Source organism: Emys orbicularis, chromosome 4, assembly GCF_028017835.1.
Source record: "Emys orbicularis isolate rEmyOrb1 chromosome 4, rEmyOrb1.hap1, whole genome shotgun sequence".
NCBI classification, from domain to species: domain Eukaryota; kingdom Metazoa; phylum Chordata; order Testudines; family Emydidae; genus Emys; species Emys orbicularis.
This window is the reverse complement of record NC_088686.1, coordinates 139241284-139263272: the sequence shown is the minus strand read 5'-3', so window position 1 is coordinate 139263272 and position 21989 is coordinate 139241284. Positions and strand designations below refer to the sequence as shown.

The following is a 21989-nucleotide window of genomic DNA, read 5'->3' as shown; positions in this document are numbered from 1 at the left end:
CTTGGGACTGAGGCCCACGCGCACCCTCCCAGAGACGATTACCAGGTCACGTGACGCTAAACATGCGACTAAGCTCTCGAATTATTCAAAAGTAAGGAGAGCGAGAGGGACCGTTCCGCACGCATGCGGAATCAGAGCGGCCGTTCGGTTCGTCAGATGGTGCATGCGCAGCATGGCCCAGCGAAGCCATCTGCTAGGGGCTGGAGTTGGGGGCAGCAGGAGGCGGATACGCATGCGCCTAAGGGGCTAGAGCCTGATCGTGAGATGTAGCCTGATCTCCCTGCGGCTGGGATCAGCGCGCTCCCAGAGGGGAAGGTGGGGTGGAGGGGGAGAGTCTGGTGCATGCTCCTGACCTGCCTCCAGCCAGCGTGCTGGATAGGGGCAGATCTAAGAGGGGAGGGGAATGGGGAATGTCTCAGTGCCCGGTGCATGCTCCTGCCTGGGTCTCCTGCCTGGGAGCAGCACGAGCACCTCAGGGATATTGTCTGCAGAGAGAACGGGGGCAGCCAGGCTCCAATTAACTGCACAGCACATTGACCAGACCACCAAGCCAGGAGAGGCCCTGCTTGTTAAAAACATCCCTGGAATAATTGTTAAAGAGCAGAAGGGAGTCAGGATCCCCCTTAATCTACACTCTGAAGCCTATCATCCATTGGTTTATACAGGGGTTCTCAAACTGGGGGTTGTGACGTGGGAAAGGTTATTACATGGGAGGTCACGAGCCGTCAGCCTCCACCCCCAAACCCTGCATCTCCTCCAGCATTTATTATAGAGTTAAATATAAAAAAAATGTGTTTTTAATTTATAAGAGGGGTCACACTCAGAGGCTTGGTGTGTGAAAGGGGTCACCCATGCACTGGTTCATAACCTGTCATTTGAGAGAGACAAGGTACTAGGCGAGGTCATATCTTTTATTGGACCAGTTTCTGGTGGTGGAAGGTAAATGATTGCAAGCCATACAGAAGTCTTCACTCTGTGTAGCTCGAAAGCTTGTGCCTTCCTGTCCTGTCCACCAACAGAAGTTGATCCAATAAAACATTACCTCACCCACTTCGTCTTCCTCATATCCTGGGACTAACATGGCTATAAGAACAGTGTGTTTTGAAAGGCTGCTGCTGAACGGTGTTGCTTTGCCCCTTCATTTATTAGCCTGCTGCCTACTCTGCCGTGTACAAGGCTTTGTGCAGCTGACAAAGAGATCTGGCTTCTGCTGTGCTGCAAACATGTCCGTGCCAGGCTACCGACTGTGCGGCACAGAACAGCTAGTGTCGTGCTCGCTTTCTGGCCATTTTAAAGCATAGAAAGGCTTATCCATCTCTCCATCTCCAGTCCCAGCTAACAAGGTTGTACTCTAAATCAGAGGCATACCTTATGCCTGATGGAGGACTAAATCCTGCCCTGTGCTACTGCATAAAGAGGAAAAGGGCGTGTAAGGAACCTCTTACCCCTTTGCAAGTAGCAGTGGAGCCTGTCTCCTGCTTAGAGAAATAGCTAACGCAGGGGCTTTATCAGCATGTAACCAAACTATCGTAGCCTGTTCCACCAGTCCTATTGGAGTTCTATTCACAGCATTTAGACACTGCCTTCAGCTGCACACAGACAGGAGCCCCCTAATGCAGGGGTAGGCAACCTATGGCACGCGTGCCGAAGGCGGCACACGAGCTGATTTTCAGTGGCACTCACACTGCCTGGGTCCTGGCCACCGGTCTGGGGGGCTCTGCATTTTACTTTAATTTTAAATGAAGCTTCTTAAACATTTAAAAAACCGTATTTACTTTACATACAACAATAGTTTAGTTATATATTATAGACTTAGAGAAAGAGACCTTCTAAAAACGTTAAAATGTATTACTGGCACGCAAAACCTTAAATTAGAGTGAATAAATGAAGACTCGGCACATCGCTTCTGAAAGGTTGCCGACCCATGCCCTAATGCATTGGAAAGCAAGGACATGGCCCTGCCTCCTCTGGAGTGTCTTGCATTTAGGGGGCTCCTGGAGGGAGCAGTCCCTATGCTTCACAGTCTGCAGCTGTGCTGCTTATGGCCTCCACCCTTCTTGTACACCTACAGAGCAGCAGGGCTAGAGTTTATATCCAGCAGGAAGCTCTGACTAGGAGGCACACTCCTCCTTTTCAGAGGAGCAATCAAACGCCACAACCCAACTCCTCACCCTCAGCCCTTCCTGATCCCCTCCTGGGGCAGCCAGGACAGAAGTTAGGCACACTCTTTACTACAGCTGCAGGGTTATAGCACTCTTGAAGAGCAGCACAAGGGTGCATTGATCTATCTAGGTAAACAATAAGTAATGAGGGAATATTTTCCCTTGTGGAGGGTTGTATGTCAAGATTGGCAGAATGAGGATGCTCAGCAAGAAAAGAGCTACAGGTGCATCTTAGAAAAGGGCAATGTCTGGGCAAAGCCAGAAAGTGAACATAAGAACAGCCAGACTGGGTCAGACCAATGGTCCATCTAGCCCAGTATCCTGTCTTCCGACTGGCCAACGCCAGGTGCCCCAGAGGGAATGAACAGAACAGGGAATCATCAAGTGATCCATTCCAAAGTGCCAGAGCTGTTGGTGGTTTGGCACCTTGACTGCTCAAGTGGGGCCACTGTGGCTCTTTGTGGTCATCTGAGATTGAATGCTAGGAACATGCAGTGTTGTAAACTACTTCCAATAAAGAACTTGATTTCACCCTGCCTAAGTAAAACATGCAAGCCAGCCAGACGATTGAATTTGCCAGCCATTCACCAGCTGCATGCAATAAAGTACATGTGAACGGGTTTTCCTTGAGGGGACATTTAAACCTGTGAAAAGAATAGTTCTTTTAAAGCAATCAGTGCTAAACAACACAACTCCAGGCGGCCCAGGAAGGGAGGAAAAGAGGCGCACAACAATAAGGGACAGTGACCTGGACAATTTTATTTACACTTCAGCTCCCCAGTATTTGGACTTTGTATCTCTGTTCTTGACTTAAGGACATTCTACAGGTTTTCCACATTGCACAGGAAGGAATTGGTTATATAGGTTGTTCCGTATTCTTATCTGCCCACAAATATTGTAAACATTTTGTTAAATTTTCCCAATTTTGTGTCCTCCAAACACACACGCGCGCACATGTACACACACACACACACACACACACAAAAGATGACCCTAAACGTCCAGTTCCTGACTCAGGGCCTGTCCAAACATGGAGTTATTCCAGAATAACTATTTTGGAATAACGACACGTGTGGACACTGTTATTCTGGAGTAATGCACTTTGGAAGTGGATTAAGCTAAGCCAGAAAAAGGCACTCTTATTCCAGAATACAAGCACCCACACACGGAGTTATTTCGGAACAGCTGTTCCACTTTTTATTCACACCGTACCGTATTCTGGAATAACTTTCATGCACTGGCAAGCCTTATGTCACAAATTCTCTTCCACGCTACCAGGTCCTGATGAGAATCCTTTCATGACCAGTATCTGACTCACTCTCGACATCAGTATCAGACAGACTCAGCACTCTCTGATATATCTGTCTCCTTTCCCTCCACTCCTTCAGAAAACTCCTTAGTCTGCCCCCTTATTCTTCCAGGGGATATTAAGTACTTGTATGATTCTGTTTGTGCTTTGTAGCATCCTCACTCATGCCTTGGGACTATAAATTCCTTACAACAAGGACCTCTTAAACATAGCACCTCTTATATAGCACCACTTATACCAGATATAGATATAGATATAGATAGATATACTGTATTGAGGGCTTCATACATTATCACAGTCTTAAAAGTGCCAGGTGTTTGGAGCGTGAAGATCAGAAAGTGCAATTTTCTTCTGTTTGTGTCATTGAATGTCCTTGGCCCATCATGTTGAGCTTGGGTTGAAAGTAATGCTGCAACTTGTTCAGACCTGCCAACACCTCTTAATAGTTTCTCAACTGCACGATCTTTGCTTAGCCTTCTTGGCTTTGCTGGTGCATATGGAGGTGAGCAGGCCCTATATTAATTTTAAGATTCTTTCAAGTAATGCTTTCCTCTCGCTCGCAAACAAATCAAGGACAGCAGTAAAAGAAGAAAGGAAAATAAATCTTCGGCGAGATCACAAGCACGGTGGATTCTTTTCAATCCTTTGCTTTTACAGTTCGCTTTGGTAATGGCATGTAGCATCTTCTGCGCTTTCCTAGCAAGTCACCAATGCTCTCATTCCAAAAAGTACACAGGATGTTCAAAAGCCGTGAGGGGCTCCATGCAGTTGGCCCAATGCATAGGCAGTCCCTTTCTGGGATATCTATCACCACAAAGTCCATGCCATGTCACAGCATTTGTCATTCTCCTTCTCTAGTATTCTCAAGAATGTTGACAAGATTTTCTAGACCGAAAATATAGCCGTGGTCTGGCCCGTCGTAGATGGTGTGATTATACTTTGAACCTTTATAAGTGGTGTGAGCAAAATCTATCATGCGGACGTCAACTTTGGGGTGACCAGTCCCATGTGGCATGGTGCAGTTTATGTTCTGAAAACACCCCTGAGGATGGTTGTCTAAGGTTTCTTTATTCTCCTTGGGTTCCTGTCCATCATAGATGATGAGAAGGGAGCTGGAGTAGAATCGATAGGAGCTCTGGTTTTTGATGACTGAAAGCAGAGCCTTTAGCTGTGACACAATGGGTGCCAAGAGGTCTGTTCTGAGGCAGTTACCATTGTGAAGGAACTGGTAGAGGGCTTGTCTGAAGCCATCGGGTGATAGTTTCCTTCCATAATACTTGTCTTTGCAGAGAAATTGGCCAGTATCTGCTTGGTAAACCTTGAATAAAAAGAACAATAATCCAGATTGTGTCTCTCTCAAATTATTGCACCTTCGAAACATCCTGCATGTAAGTAATCCAGCTAGTTCGGCAGAAGGAAAAGCACGTAGTTTAGAGTTAATCTAAAACGAAAGGGTCCGCAATCAAGCTGGTACATGAGATGCTTAGTTCCTCTCCAGTCTCAACAGCATTTGGCAATTTATGCAGCAGGCCGCTAACTGAAGCTAAAACCTTGTCTACATGGGAGGTTTAAGCTACTGCTAGCCAGCCATCAGGATAGCTGCACTGGTACAAACCCCTAGTGTAGACAGGCTATAAGCCGCAGTTTGCACTGGTACAATTTACCCCTGCTTGAAACTGGTATAAGAAGCATGGGGGGAAATAGTGATTTATAGCAATTTACCCCCATCTACACTAAGGGTTTGCAGCAAAACGAGTGTCTGAAACTGGAATAAACAACCATTGTAGATAAGGCTTTAATAAAGGTGCTGTACCCACCCTCAGCTGTACTACAGTCTTATTTTCCAAAGCACAGAACTAAAGAACCGCAAGGAAATCTAGACAGGAATATTGACACGATCAAGCTCTGGGAGTGGATACAGAATTCGGTTACATACCACATGTAATTAAAAGGATAATCAGTTCAGTATCTGAAGACTGGAGAGGCACCTACTTGACGCTAGCTATTTACAGTGCTATCTATGTGTTTTAATCATAATAATTATCCCGCAGACACAGCAGAGCAATGTTCTAAATCTTCTCAGAGGCACAAGTGAAACAAATTTATGCTTTCAGTATCTAGCAGGAAGGGGGTGACGATTTCATCATGAAGAGACGTAATATTTAGCACAAAAAAGGTGTCTGGTATTTGCACTGACTAGACTAACTAGATCCTAGAAATGAATGAGCATGGAAAGTTTATGTTCTTCTTTCTTCCAGGTTCCAGTCCTGACTAACACTGAACAGCGTGGGCAGAGAATCAGGGCAATGTATGTGTCTAGGGCCAGATCCTTAGCTAGTGTAAAACGGGGTAGCTCAATTGAGATGAAGACTGAAGCTATGGCAGTTTATACCAGCTGAGAAACTGGCCCTTAGGGTTTATTAAGTGGTAATTCCTTGTGCTTGTTTTGAAGAACAGAAATACTGAAGGGGTCAAGAGGCCGCCCTACCTGCATTCCGCAGATGCGAACTCCAAGAGATCCAGAAGTGCTCTGTTCACACTTCATTATGTGGCGTGCTTTCTTCTCTTCTGATGCATCATCTCCATGCTGCCTGGTTCCCATCTTTAAGTCCAGAATGCAGGGATATTGATACTTTGACACCACGTTTTCAAGCAACAGAAACTCTGGACACATGAGTTAAGGGAGACTTGTTATTATTAAATGTACAATTGAAATAGGTCTTAATCAGGGGTGGCTCTGCGCATCCTCTGAAGTTCACCATAATCATTCACAATTGTACTGAGACTTTGCAATGCACCTTCACCAGCACTCATCATGGTTACTGGCCCCTTGTTGCCAATTTCAGCCAACTTATTCTAAGTGCAATATCACCAGTTAAACTATCAATGGCTCAGTTCTCTGAGTCTAGTGTAGATGTAGCCCAGGGCTGTCAATCCAACACCTTTCATCAACACTAAAGTCACTCAAGTCTGTTGGTAGCGGGGTTAAGCTGCATTGATTACATGACTGGTGATCAAATGACGTGTCTGACGAAGGAGAAGAGCTATTGCTGCTTTGATCCCTTTATGTGAAGGGCTCCCTTGACTTTGGATGGACACTCTTTGATGTGGAGTTTCTTTTAAACACAGACAGAGAGTATCCAGAACGCAGTTAAATACATTGTATTCATGCCCAAGGGCTTTGGGGCCTGTTATAACCTACACATAAAAATGTTTCATTGATTACGATTGTGATCCATTATTAGCAACTCTCCATCAGAAGGTTGGTCTTTCCCCCCCCTCAACATCACCGCTATGAAATAAGCAATAAGCAAAGTGCAACAAGAACGGCTGGAATAAAAAAGGATACGATGTAGTTTGTTCTCATCAAGTTTGGAGGACATGCGGTTCAGGTGCAGTTGGTGGCAGTGCAGTCCCCAGGGGTTATAGCTCTTTCTTTCTGGCTGGTTCCCATTTGTATCCTCCATGAGCGAAGAGACGTCCGTACGGTACTGAAGTTCCGTCCTCAGGAGCGCCTTCCCTGGGCCGCTAGACAAAATACACCAAAGAAGCAAATTTGGTTTGTAAGCTCCCAGAAAAGAAGTTGGCCTTTTCCCCTCCTTTTGTATGAAACCCGATAAGGGAAATTTTCAGGGACCCTCAAGGAAATAAGTATTCATCCTGGCTAACCTGCAGGGATCCTTTGTTACCGAGTTAAAGTCATTTTCAGGAAGTTAGGCGGTTGCTTGGTGCCAATATTTTTTTATTGCAATTTTAAAGCGAGTTTGGCTTCTGTGAAGGGGCCCAGATCCATTGCACTGAAGCCTGGAGATCTCCATTTATCCACCTAACAGGTGCAGCACAGGCAACCTGCCTGCTAATGTGCCTTATCTCTGGGCTAGAGGGACCACCTCTGATGGGGAGAGTGGATTCATTCTCCCTGTGTATTCAGCCCCTGGTCTCATCCATCTTACGGATATGATTCCTCTTTCATTGAGGTCAGTGTCAAAACTCCCACTGGCTTTAATGGGAGCTGGATTGTACCTCTAAACGATAGCTGAGCTGGGTCTGTTTTGAACCAGTTAGAGTGAATGATCCTGTGTCTCACTGAAAACATTTGAGAATTTAAAAGATCAAGGCCGGCCTCCTCTGCAATTCTAGCAGAGCAACTGTTCAGGACTCCATTGAGTGTTGTAGATATAAGTCCGCATTGGGGGTGGTCCAGAGCTGCTCCATGCAAGGAGACTATCAGGAGGTATTCTTATGAGTGTAAAGGCTGCATACGTACCCTTTACAGCCTTTTACAGGGTGCAGCTCACTATCCTCTGTGCGGCTTTTGTTGCTGTTGAGCTTCTCTGGGCAGTGATTGGGGGACAGGAGGCACAGCCATGGCCTCACTTCCTTCCTGCTGCTTTTGGGGCATCCTGCAACCCGGCAGAGGAGGTGAAAAGCATCCCCTGCTCTCTCCAGAATTCAGAGGCTGCAATTCTGCCTGATGGCAAGTGGAGGTCAAATAAGAGGTGTTTGTGAAAAAGGCCCAAATCCTGGTCACAATCACCTAGGTGTCAATCTGGAGTGACTGCACTAGTCAGTGGAGTCACTCCAGATTGGCACCTGTGTAAGTGACATCAGAATCTGGCCCACTGTTTTGGGGGATTGCGGGGAGAGAAGGCCGCTGAAGCCAATGGCTGGATTCTGATCTAATTTACACTGCAGTAAATCAGGAGTCACGCCACTGAAGCCAATGGAGTTACACTGCGGCAAAACCAGAGCGAGATCTGATGCCAGCCCATTATTTGTTTGGAATATCCCTATGCCAGACATAAGCATACTACCCACCGGGGCTTCGTGCCTACAAGGCACAGACTATAACTGAGATCAGTCTGTATTCGGCTCAGATTGCAAGCGGAGCTACTGCTGCTTCAGAGCCCCTCGACTCAGGCAGCTACCTCTTGCTTGCACCGGGCACTCACCTGTCTTTGATGGTCTTTGTGAAAGGTGCCTGACTCCATTTGACAAACAAGCGCTCGCTGCTGGTGGTCGATGTCCGCTTGATCTCCTGACATAGCATCACCGAATGCTCCTTATCCAAGGAACTGCAGTTGTCGGTCGGCAGGCTGGGGCTGGCTATCAGGCCTAGGTTGCCCAAGCTGTCCTTTCTGAGGCACACCGAGATGATACCTACAAAAGGAGGGAGGATCGTGTGAATGTGACAAAAATTTCCCTCCCAGGCAACAGGGTTAACCTGCACCGAGCCATTACAGACCAGTCGTTGCTTGCATTATTAGCCAGGTGTCATCCCACTCTGTTCCAGGTGCTCGTATCAGAACTTGGATACTTAGCAGTGCACTTACCTGGGGATAGCTTAGTGCTCTAGCAACTGCTGAAATCAGATCCTCCGCCCTGTAAATGTAAGCAGTCCCAGAGCCTCTGGAAAATAGCTGAAGGCTTTTTAGATGCTCCCTTCTCTTGCCCATGTACTACCATTCCACCCTACCCCCACCTTCCTGCCTCACATGGAAGCTGTCCTGTACATCATGTTCTTTGCATTCTCCACTCCGCTCGGGGCGTTCATTCTTTCCAAGCTACGCAACAGCTGAACCAACAGGGGCCTGACGCAGGATTCTAGACTAGGGCTTGGCTCGCTTACAAGAAGCCATGCAGGTCTCTTGCTCTTGAGGGGTTTTCCAGCAGCAGGGAACAAAATGAGGGTGGGAAGGGAGGGGGAATCCTTGAAACAAATGTCAGTGTGCACGCAAGGCGTCTGTAATCAAAGAGAACACGGGAGCTTAGAAGAGCCACGGCTGCAGGAAACTTGCTGCATTGTCATAAGGAGTTTCAGTAAAGCACAGGTAAGGAAGTGCCTATTGCAGTGATTCCATGGCCACACAGGACTTCGTGGTCATTAGCATGGACAGAACTAAGGAATTTCTCCTCCAAAATAATAGGTCTTCAGCATTAAGTCATATCCATTGCTTGTACCAGCATTAGGGTCTTGTGGTCTCCAAGGGTTCTCCAGGCAGTTGCATCTGCGCAGGTCTAACATTCTGTCCAGGAGAGGCAGACAGAACTCGGGCTAGGAGACTGCAGTTCCAGGCCCAGCTCTGCCCTGACTCAATGTCAATCGTAGCCTCTAATTTTGGATACCTCCGTTTTTGGGAAGCCCAATTTGAGACACCTTGGGCTTGATTTTCAGCAATGTTGAACCCCTCGCTTGCTGGTGAAGCCCCTCTGTGCTTCAGCTTCCCCACATGGCAACGAAGACACTCTTCTAAGGCATAGTGAGCTCTGCCGATGAAAAGTCCTATACAAGTGCCATGCAGAACTATTGTATATCCATCCATGAATACATTATGTATTAAAATAGCTTTGTTTGCCGAAGGATTTCTCACTCATTTCTGCAGCTTTCCCCATTACTCTGAGCCAAATTCATCTCTAATGTAACTCCACTGAAGTCAAACTTCAGATTTCTTATAAGTGGCCAATGGCATTTTTAATGACTGCAAAAAAAACCCTACCATTGAAAAATACAGAGGAAGACTGACTACTTAGAAAGCTGGTCTTGAATAGTTTATCAGATTATTTTAGAAACAAGAGCAAGTGTAACAGTATCTTAGCAGCATGACCTATTTTATCACACTTTGCACTGTAACAAATGGACTGTTGAAGTAAAAGGATACCCTGGTGACTTAGAGCCTTCCAAATTCCAAAAAGTTTGGGGGGGGGGGGGGGGTTTGTAGGCAGCAGCATGAAATCTATCAGTGGCCGTGGAGTTAGCCACTAATGCCCCAGTTGGAGGACATTGTTCCGATTGCAAACCAAGGAAAATACACAGGCCAGATCTCCAAAAGCACGTGTGTGGGTCTGAATGTGTGGCCCACAGTAATTACCTTTTGTGACAGACCCAGACCAGTGGGGTACAGGAGTCTGGTAGAGGGCAAATATACTGGTCACTGGATGAGTAGTTTTCTGTTCCCTGAGTGACCAGAGCAGGGGCTGCACTAGAGTAATCAGGAACCTGCTAGAACCAGTTAAGGCAGGCAAGCTAATTAGGACACCTGGAGCCAATTAAGAAGAAGCTGCTAGAATCAATTAAGGCAGGCTAATCAGGGCACCTGGGTTTTAAAAGGAGCTCACTTCAGTTTGTGGTGCGAGTGTGAGGAGCTGGGAGCAAGAGGCGCAAGGCGCTGAGAGTGAGAGGGTGTGCTGCTGGAGGACTGAGGAGCACAAATGTTATCAGACACCAGGAGGAAGGTCCTGTGGTGAGAATAAGGAAGGTGTTTGGAGAAGGCCATGGGGAAGTAGCCCAGGGAGTTGTAGCTGTCATGCAGCTGTTACAGGAGGCACTATAGACAGCTGCAGTCCACAGGGCCCTGGGCTGGAACCCAGAGTAGAGGGCGGGCCCGGGTTCCCCCCAAACCTCCCAATTGACCTGGACTGTGGGTTCTTCCAGAGGGGAAGGTCTCTGGGCTGTTCCCCAACCCACATGGTGAATCTCTGAGGCAAGAAAATCCGCCAATAAGCGCAGGACCCACCAAGATAGAGGAGGAACTTTGTCACACTTTCTATGTATCAGCTACGCTGGCATGGGCTTGTCCTTCCAATGCACTGGATTGGTTTTTCCCTAGGAGTTAAAGACCACCAGGAATGGAAGACTGCCTCTGCAACCACTTCATACTGCCATTGGGGGGCACAGAAGAGAGCACTAATTGGATACATACCTGTCTCTTGCTTGATTTATGAGGCAAGATGGTGACACCTATTGGTGAAAGCCTGGAATGCTAACCATTAGGCATCACCCTTAAATATTCAAAACATCCCCCAGTATTTTAGTTGTGCAACTTCCATTGACTTTAATAGGCATCACATGGCTGAACCTTTCTGCAATGCAACCTTTTATGTATTTACCCTTCTCTTAGCAAAGTTTTAGCAACAGGGACCCTTGCCTCAGCGCTTCAAATGACAAATGACTCATGGGCATGGCTTGTATATGAGGCAGCTATCACCTTTCAGGGAAAGGTTGAGTGCAGTGGTCCCCTTGCTAAGGACAGCCCTGATTTGACAGTGAGAACTTCTCTGTCAATTCTATCGATCACTCCTGCATTGTGAACTTCCTCACAGCAGTGCCAGCCCAGAGTCCAGCACTGCGGGCATTTTCAGAGCATCGCCCTTTCAGGATTAGACAGGATTCCAGCCATGTGAGCTGCTCACAGCAGTGCCTGGTCATTTCCAACTCCCACAATGGTAACCACAGTCCAAAAGCAGCTCATAATGATGGCTTTAGGGACCTACAAAAGCCACCAACAGCAAAAACCACACCACCAAAATATAGATCTGGTTTTCCTATCTAGAAATCACTAGGTGGAAACCTCCCCGTTTCATTAGTCTATGAAGGGAGATGTATTTTTGCAGCTTAGAAACAAGGAAATTCTGTTTTCCGAAGGAAATATGATGGAACAATTATGGAAGCCCCCTTCTTTCCATTGAGAGAGCGATTACCGTCAGAAAATGACTGTGAAAATGGCAGTTTCTTACTCCACTGAGCTGCCCCCCTGCTCGTCTTCAAAGTCATATCTGCTGACTTTGCTGACTAAAACAAGCGCTCATGGCCTGAATTACAGAGGTGCCGAGCATCCACTTCAGATGGAGTCATGGGTGCTCAGCATTTCTGAAAATCTGGACCTTCCCTTCCCCCCCTCCCCTCGTGCTAGCATTTCAATACCAGCGCAGTTTAAAGAGAGGGAGCTAGATTTTATTCTGGCTTGTGCATCACCCCCAGAATTGTAATCTAAATTCCAGTTACCAAGCCTGTATTAGAGATGATAACGCAAGAACCAGTAAAACATCCAGCTTGCCGCTCAGATTCCCAGTTTGAGTTTGCAGAGCCAGCAGATAAGAAAACCATTTCATCTAAGCTGGCTCGATGCAATCACTGTGAGACCAACGTAAGACTCCTCAGTGTTAACTCTACAGTCTGTTTTCAGAGTCTATTTCTTATCAGATCTATTGTAGCTGTATCTCAAATGCTGTGTGCAACATTCAAAAGCTGTCCCAATTACATAGCATCAGATGGTGTAAATCAGCATCATAATCCCATTGAATCATGCTGGTCTTGCCCTATACGTACTATATAGTGGGAAACTGATAGGTCTTAAATATCTTATATTAATATGAAGATTAACAGGGACATTTTTCAAAGGTGCAGGGCATCAAAATTTCAATGGAATATGGACACACTTGAAAATCCCAGCTTTAATAAATATATTTTGTTTCATGGTATATAGCACTATGGGACTGAGCTAATTTTGCTTATGTCACATAATTGACGTACTGTATATTCATAAAACAAATATATAATACATGGTTTAAGGCGTATTGGCTGCTACTGTACTGCTCTTTTATTCCAACTGTGGCTTGATTATCTAAAAGCAAAGCTTTGTTGCATTAAAGTGCTTTCCATTCCCTTCCTTTCGGTCCCACCAAAAATTCCGTCCCATTCTATACAAAGCAAGCTAGGCAGACAGAGTATATTTACAGAAGCTATCTGCATGCAAGAGGCATCTCTACAATTTGCAGGAGCTGTTTTGCTATGTAGCTTGCTACCTCTTCTCGCGTGTATTTATTTTTAAATTTAAAAGTGTGTTTATTTACTGCCATGCGCAGTAGGAATCTGAACAGAAGTGGGCCTGAAAAATAAATCCATAATCCTGTAGCCAGCTCCAAACTAGACAGACAGCACTGAGAGACAGGGGGTGGAAGGGAGGGAGAACGCTTGTCTCAAGGTCATCTAATCTGCCTGAAATGGGTAAGTGAGCTGCCAAGTCTGTGCAGATGCTCTTTAAAGAACACTAACACGGTGTTGGATTTAAATGATGACATTTGAACAATACTGTGCACTGTGTCATCATTACATAATGGTCCCTAAGCCCCAAGAGGGGCTAACAATAGAGACAGGGGACATCTATATGCACCAACTGGCGACAGAGGTCTCAAGAATATTCCTTTTTGACATTTAACCTTCCCTTCCTCCTTATGGGAAAATAGTTCACCTCTTTCTAATGTGTCCAGCCTTGTCTCTCCCAGCGGTGGCTCATTCAGTGGGAAGAGACAAAAGCTACCTGTGCTAGATTGGAGAAGGATCACAGCTTTATTGCCACTTACTGCAAAACTCATTGAGATGTCACAGGCAAAAAGGAAAAACAAAACAACACAACAAGGCTGTCTCCGAATCTGCAGGCGTTTGATGCCTTAACTACTCCAGGCAACACTGCACAGTTCCAGGACAAACCCCAGGGTCAGGCTCATTCAGGCCTGCATTCTGGTGAGCTACAGAAAAATGCCCAAATGCAGGTGCTTTTTCCCTGAAGCAGCTGTGTAATATTGTCACGTAAACCCACCAGCCCAATGTGTAAAATAGGGATAAAGATACTGACCTCCTTTGTAGAGAGTTGTGAGATCGATGGGTGAGAAGCACTAGAAGAGCTAGGTATTAATTATTAATTATTATTATTAATTATTATTTCACACAAATTGGTCAGTGAAACTAGGCTAGGTCAATTTCTAATAAATTCAGGCTCCAGTCCTGCAACTGCATATGCATGGGTAGGTCCCTTCTTCCACCTGGGGCATCTTAGACTTAACTGGGGCTCTGCATGCATGCAGAGGAAGGTCCATGCAGATACAGTTGCAGGATCAAGGCCTTAATTACCACACATTACTTCAATTCTGTGGTGTCTGGGTTGCAAACACGGCAGGGAAATGCATTCTTTCCAACACCAAGCATTCCAAAATTAGAGGTCAGCCTCCCCCGCTCCCTCCCCCAAATCAGGAGATTGGTTTAAAAACCAAATAAATAAATAAATAAAATAATAAAACCATAAGTTTTGGGTTCTATTTATTTGTCTTCTGTTTTTTGAGCCTTTAGGGTGCACTCAGGAAACGTTTTCCAGCTTTTCTCTGCAAGTATAAGGGACATAAACTTATTCTTTAAAAAAAAAAAAAAAAAAAAAGTTGAGTTTCTCACCTAATCACAGGATTCCAGGAGTTGGGGCTTTCAGAAAAACACTAAGTTTCATGGGACACAATACCATAGTGAGAATTGGCATAGCTGGAAAAATTAGGGGAGGAAAAAGTAATTTAAAAAATCATGCAATGGTGGGTTAAAATTAGATTTTATAGAACATTTGAACTTATGCCGAACACAGTCTATCCCTTTAAACTGCAAAGTAATGAGAGTCAACTCATAAAGCAGTTCAGACCACGGGGCACTTCGGTGAATGTTGAAATTGCACAGACGGGGTATTATGGTGGATGTTGTGCACAGAAAGAGTTTGTTGCTTATTTGGAAGGCAGAGAGGGGTCATTTCTGACCTCAGAAAGCAGCTGATTTGTTTGTTAGAAGATAGCTGGTATTATTTGTCTGGTTATCTAGAGGCCCTGACAATGGATCCCAGGAAAGTAGGGACTGGAGAGTGTGGAGACTTGAGTATGTTAAAAGTTTAGTCTATCCCTGCTCCGATTTCTCATTCCATCAATGTCAAACCTCAGCTGCTGGTCACCGACATCCAGTCAACAAGTGCTGGAGATAAGGGCCAGATCCTCAGCTGGTGGAAATCAATGAGGCTCCATTGACTTCAATAGAGCTATGCTGATTTCCACCAGCAGAGGATCTGGCCTAAGGTTTTCATAGTCTTCTGTGAAGGTCACCAAGGGCCCAGTCAGGAAGAGGGCTAAAGGACTGATAGTAGGAAGGTGATAAAGTCTGTGGAGTCTGAGATCTGGGTTTGATTGCTGGCTCTGCTACAGACTCCCTGTGCAACTTCAGGCAAATCACTATGTCTCTCTGTGCCTCAGTTCCCCATGTGTAAAAGGGAGATGGTACGCTCCCCGCCCTCACAGGCAAAGGACGAAATCTGTTATTGATTGGAAGTCACTCAGCAACAATGGTGATAAGGGATAAGCAGGAATGGGTAAACCTTGTGGAAGTTTTCCAAATCTCACTATTATGCTTTGGTTTCACAAAGCGAATTTAAACCCATGTTTTTTCAAGACTAATCTAATTTTGTTTTAATGATCTTTTTCTAGCTAATGGAAATACTGAGTCTGATTTTCAGAGATGCTGGAAACCCACAGTCTCCATTGACTTCAACTGGTGCTACAATTACTTGTCACCTCTGAAGATCAGGCATGGGGGAACCCTCACTTCTTGTACAGCCAGCTCTGTGCAAGCCTCGTCTCTTTCCGTCCACCCGTCCCCGAGCAGAGGGGTGTATTAGATCAGGAGAGGGCATGGCCAGAACATATAGTACTCCAGCAATCCCTACATATATAAAGACCTTTAGGGGGCTGCAACAAACCAGCATAGCTTAGGGCAGCCCTGAGCTGTGTCTCTTAGCAAGATCAGTTCACATATCCTGACTCACACTGAAAGGGTTAATAGATGCCAGCATGCAGGAATTTAACGGAGACGATTATTCCAAAGTAGCCTTAAAAAAAATGAACACTTCCTTTATCGGTGAGAGTCTGGCCAGGCTGCAGGGGCCGACAGCCACAAACCACCTCATTGTCCCAGGGGCACTGGGCTAGTTCTACACTACAACCCGCGGCGGAGTCTCATTAACAAAAGGTCAGGTTATTGCTGAGTGAGGGAATGACAGCTTACAGGCCAGCCTCAGTCATTTCCTAATGAGGGATAATTAAATGCTACCTCTATATAAAGAGAAGTCTATTTCAAGGGCTTACATCCACAAAGAAACAAAAGGCATCCTCTCAGCAGGGAAACTGTTGTGTTACAGGCTGTCCCATCCACCTGGTTGACAGCTCCTCCCCAGAGATAGCGGCATCTCACTGGTTCTCTGTGCTTTGGAATCTTTCAGGACAAAAGTCATTATAGAAATGCAATGTATTATTTTTCCCTGGCCTCCGCTATATCTTGTTGGATAAACAGTCGTACAGAGCACCATTTGGCTTGGAGGTCTCCAGCTTCTACATATATTTCTCTCATTTTCTGCTAACTAGGGGATCAGAACTTGCTAGTCTTACTCAGGCAAAACACACAGTACTGGACCCTAGGAAAGGAATGAATGAGCTTCCATTTCGTTTGGCTCACTTTGAAAGTTGTTGAGGCTTCAGCGCCCTCAGATCACACAATGAAAGCCGATGGAGAATGTGTGTGTGTGTGTGTGTGTGTGTGTGTGTGTGTGTGTGTGTGTGTGTGTGTGAGAGAGAGAGAGAGAGAGAGAGAACGGGTCCATGTGTATTAAGTTAGGGGAGACGTGATAAGGCCTATGTAATGTGTACTGAGTTAGAAGAGAAATTATAAGGGACGTGTGCAGTGTGTATGGAGAAATTATCAGCTGGGTGGGTATGGCTGTTGGGTAGGGGTGTGGACTGAGTCGGGGCAGCCAGATCATGCTCATTTCTCCAGCACACCAAAAAACCCCTTCCCGAGCTACTGGCAATAAAGCAACAGGCATGTGACTCATGCTGCGGACATATAATCAGTGACAATTCCGCTGCTGTGCATGCTTGGCACAGGTGTGCGCTTAGCTCAGTTAGCCGGCAGCAGGCAGATATTTGGGAGCACCATACGAGCTTGTTACAGCAAGAGACAGAAGCTCAGGGATAGTAATAATCCTTCCTCTACAGCAGGCCCAGTGGCATGATGCACCCTCCCCACCCCATTTCCCTCCCCAGGCTCAGAGTCCTCACTGTTGGGCCTCCTGTCAGGAAGTGCCTGCTGGCTGCAGGTACCCAGGCACCAAGCTCGCCGCAAGCTCATTCGTTCACGTTAATCTCTGCAGCAGTTCAGAAGCAGGAGACTAACGGTGCAGGGTGCTTGCTCTGCTCGCTTCCTAGCAGGGAAGATCTTACCCCCAGCTGAAGGCCAAGTGACAAGGAGGGTGGAGAACAGAAAGCTCAGTCGGGGTCTCAAGAGGGGGAAACAGGGAAGGGTGCCAGTGTATTATTAGGGGAGAGAAATTATCAGGGATGTGTGGCAGCTCAAGGCCAAGACAGTACAGCCCTTGGATGGATCACATACTCCCCCCTTAGAACTTCTTATGATGTTAGCAGAGCCCAGTTTGTGCTGGGCTCTCAGCACAGGGGTGACTTTCACCCTGAGGGAATGCAGGCAACTATAAAAGCAGCTACTTAGTAAGGAGAAGTGGCAGGAGGTCTCTGAAACAGACGAGCTCCACAGCCAGCCGTCGCAAGCCTAGGTTTCCATCACTCTTGTTGCGGCCAAAATAAAACCCTCCAGGAGAAAATCTTGAGGAGGAAACGTCCTAGTCGAACGACTATTTGCTGCTGTCGCAGAGGCAGCCGTTTGCTCTGCTGGCCGACAGCGATGCCCAGCGAGGAGGACGGTTTCTCCCAGGCTGGTCACTGGCATCTCAGATATGCAGATGGCACTCGAGTGCTAACATGACACCAGGCTCGCGGTGACACTCTCTCGTGTTACCAAAGCAGATTGGCCGCGGCAGGTGGGAAAAGGCTCCGCACATGCAACAGGGATGTCTGGATGCTCTCGTCACCACCACGTGCAAACGGGCTTCCCTCTCGTCCCCTTTTCCTTTTTCTGTCTCTTCGGAAAAGCTCATGAGCCCTCCCCTCCTCTTGCACCGCCTACTCCTCCACCTCTTCTTGGATCGTAATTCAGCAGCCTCACCTTCCTCCCGGCTAGACTGCTGCCACTTCGCTGGCCTTGGCCCAGAACCCTGACTGTCGCGTGGGCTGAAGCTCACAGCATGACACCTGCCACAAGCACTTGTTATCCCTCAAGCTGCTCCTCCTGGGCCTGGTCTACCCGTAGCGCGGACCTGTTTAACTAAAGGTGTGAGGCTGCACCCACGTAGTTAAACTGGAGCAACTTTGTGTGTGGACACCCTTATATCAGTTTAAACCTGGCTCACATCCGCCTTGCTTGCATCTCTTAATTCACCTACATCAGCCTACTTTAAACTGGTGTAAAGTCTCCACACAGAAAGGGGAAATCTACATGACAACCTTAAGCCGACTTAAGTTACGTTGATGTACAGCCACGGCAGTAATTGAATTGGTTTTACACAACCACACTAAGCTCCTTGTGTCGGCGGTGCGCGTCCTCACCAGGAGCACTTGCACCGATTTCACTGCTAGTGTGGGGCATTGTGGGGTGGTGTCTGAAAGGCAGCAACCGTGAATGAAAGCAACGCAGTGTCTACACTGACACGGCATTGATCTAACTACATTGACTTAAGCGCTACGTCTCTCACTCTTTGCATAAACAGTTAACCTTTGGAGAGCTCCCAATGACTTACTAGCTCAAACACCCAAGCTCCAAAAGGGGGCACTTGGCCAGAATTCACATTTCTGTTGAGTGAGAAGCACTAACCGCTAGAGAGCCCAGCCAAAACCCCTGTTATCTGGAGGAATCCTACCTGGAATTCAGCAAGGACTTTATCACTTACTCCTCTTGTTAAAATTCACTGCTTCATAGATTCAGAAGGGACCATGATGAGCAACTAGTCTGACTTCCTGCATAAGACAGGCCATGCAGTGATTCCAGCATCTAGCCCAATGCAAGATGGTGGAGCAGGCGCATTCTTTGTTAGAAAGACGCCCAATCCTGACATCAGAGATGATCTGCTAGTTTTTAGAAGCTAAGATAAAAAGGCTGATCTTAGTAATCCACACAACTTTCTGTACAGTGATCACAAGATTGAAAGAGAGTGTGTATAAGAACCATTCAGTATTGCTAAGAATGTTGAGAAAGTCTACGAAGTGTTGGAGATTCCAAAGAGCAGACCTCCTTTACACACACATTCTCAATCTCTCTCTCTCCCCCCCGCCCCCAATGTGCTCATCCTCAATGACTCCATTACAATTGAAGGACAAGAGAAACAGCCTTTTTGAAGATGTAAGATGTTAAGGTAGCATTTAATTTTTTCCCCCATGTAATGCACTACTTGCTTCCAGTGGGGGCTAAGAGTCAAAATACAACAAGAAAGGATGTTCTCGCATTATTTTCAGCCTCACTGGAAACAGCAAGTACCAGGGAACTCAATAGATGGAACCTGATGTGAGTTTCTCAGCTCAATTTTGCAAACCCAGGAAGCTTAAAATAAAGGCGAAGAAAATCAGTTACATTTGCGGGTCCTGGAGTCATACAGCCAAATCCTGACATCTTTACTCAGGCAAAACACTGAAACGAATGGGAGTTTGCATGAGTAAAAGTGGAGTAAAGGCGCTCAGGGCTTGGACCATATTTTGGAAGTATGTTGACTGGCCCAGAATCTCCTCTTATACCGGGGTAAATGAGGAATGACTTCATGGAAGCCAATGGCATTAAACCCAACGAGCCAGAAGAGAATCGGGCCCTTTGTCTCATTAAGGGAAGGAAAGGATCAATGAAATTATGGGTAGCTAACATCTTCTCTTCTGATCATGGCTACCATTAGTAAACTCTCCCTCCCCTGCCCCTGCAGTTCTCTCCTGGATCATCCAGCTCCTCCTTACCTTTGTACTGAGGCGTGAACTGCTTAATGGCTGTGGGGAGCGACTCGTAGAACCACTGCTCCTGGGAGATGAGGGGCTTGCAGACGGTGTGCTCATCATATTTCATCATGCTCATGTGGCCCCCAACCTGATGGATGAATGGCTCCAAAAGGACCGCTTTCCTGGGGTCCCCCGTGTCCAGCTTATTCTGCACCACCATGCTGTCCGGAGACCCGTGGTCCAACTCGTACTTGGGCCGAGGCGAAACACACTCCTTGATGGAAGTGCCCTCTTTTTTTTAGTAGCAGTGAACCGGGGTGTGTTGCAGGGAAGCAACCAGAAGATGGGCTTGGGTTTGTCAGCCCCAGGGGGAGCCTAGATCTTTGTTGCTTTACCACGTATAGGTCTTCTGGCTTCTCAGCGCACCATAGAGAACGTCTCTGCCAACAGAAGGATAAATACAGAAATTGAGAAAACAGGGGCAAATCACTTCCAAACACCTTCCTGCTTTTCAGTGGAGCTCTCCCAAGGCTAAGGCTGCCTCCAACGGCTCCCCCTATGCTCCTGCATACATCACTCTCCAGCCCAAGAGAAGCCCCCCATACAAGCAGGGAGAGTTATACACTGAAGGCACGTGCAAACCCCACCCTTGTAAGGTGAGCTCTATACATGCACATGGCTGGGGTCCAGGGCTTGAGCTGCAGACCCAATTTAAATCTGGTGAGGGGGCAAAAAAAAAATAGGGAAAGGCAATTGAATGCGGCTCCCTCTGAGATTAGCTAGATCAGGGCATTCCTTCTGCCAGCTAACACCAAGCTATGAACGTGACTCTCCTTTCCCCTCCTAAAGGTAAACCAAGGTTAGGATAATAATCCCAATCTGCTAAAACCATGTTGTTGATGAAGTTCTCAACCTTTTCTCAAGTTGTCCCAAGGTTAGGACATTCCCTGCCAGTGGGGCTATTTATAAAGACCTCTGTACTCTAGAAACCCCTGTGAAGGACATTCTCACACAAAGATGCCAGCAAAACCTACCTCCTACCCCCTACCCTCCCTCAGGAAGCTTCTCCACCTCCTGCCCTTAGAGAAACCTCACACCAGGACATTCCTTGTCAGTTAACACTAGGACATTAGTAAAGGTTTCCCTCCTCCTTCCTAAAGGAGGCTGGGGTCAGGATATTCTAGGTCAGGATGGAACAGTAGTGCCATTAACACTGACCACAATCTACAGCTAAGATGAGAAACAGCTCCCACCCTGAATCCCCCCCACCTCTCCAAGACATACTCCATTCTGGGGTAAAACATAAGGAAACCCACAACTAGTACATGCATTACACCCAAAGGCTCAATCCTGATCCCATAGGAGCTTTCCATGGACTTCCATAGAAACGGGACTTGGCCCTGGGCCTAGAATAATCAACTAGAAAAAAACCACACAGCCCTGTATTTGTCCTGGTGGCCCTCCTACCCAATTTCTATTAACCCAAATTGCCCATTGACTTCATTTGGAGCAAGATTGGACTCAATTATTGGGGATAATAATAATGGGCCCAATTCACTCTGCCCCAGGGCAGCTGAACATGAGGACAGGACTTCTGTTGCCAGAAGTGCTCCACCTGCAAAGGTTTGTTTCCCCCAAGGCATGGAGAGCTCCCTGCCGCAGAATGTCCCTCTGCTGAAGGGCCGGCATTGGAGTTGCACTGAAGATGAAATTGGACCTATGAAACCAATCTACCTGAAGGAACAGTTTCCTCGCAATTCCCCAGCCCCCACTCCGATGGCCAATGCTGGAAAACACAGAGGAAGGTTTGTTCTTTTGCATGCAGGATTGGTGAGTGAAATGGGACATCGGGAATGTAAACAAGTGCATGGGAGAGACATTCCGGGATGGTGATCTGGCCTTCCAGTAACGTGCCAGCACTTGACCATTCCAGTCAAAAGAGGGCACTGAAAGGGACTGGAGAAATTCCTTTCTGTTGCCCTTCCTTTCCTCTCAGCCAAAGACACAGGTTTTGAGGCCTTGCCCCATGTTGTGTAACACCGTAGCGTACAAGAAATGTCACT

The 21989-nt window shown here is 46.7% G+C and overlaps 1 protein-coding gene across 1 annotated transcript; it reads right to left on the bottom strand.

Annotated features, from left to right (window-relative positions):
• Window positions 1-4312: 4312 nt before the first annotated feature.
• On the bottom strand, window positions 4313-20146 carry IP6K3 (inositol hexakisphosphate kinase 3). The gene is made up of 5 exons (XM_065404025.1): window positions 19948-20146; window positions 8424-8631; window positions 6821-6999; window positions 5960-6135; window positions 4313-4789 (listed from the first exon to the last, which is right to left on the bottom strand). Exons 1-5 carry the CDS (start codon window positions 20144-20146, stop codon window positions 4313-4315), a joined length of 1239 nt encoding a protein of 412 aa, XP_065260097.1.
• Between the last annotated feature and the right edge of the window lie 1843 nt (window positions 20147-21989).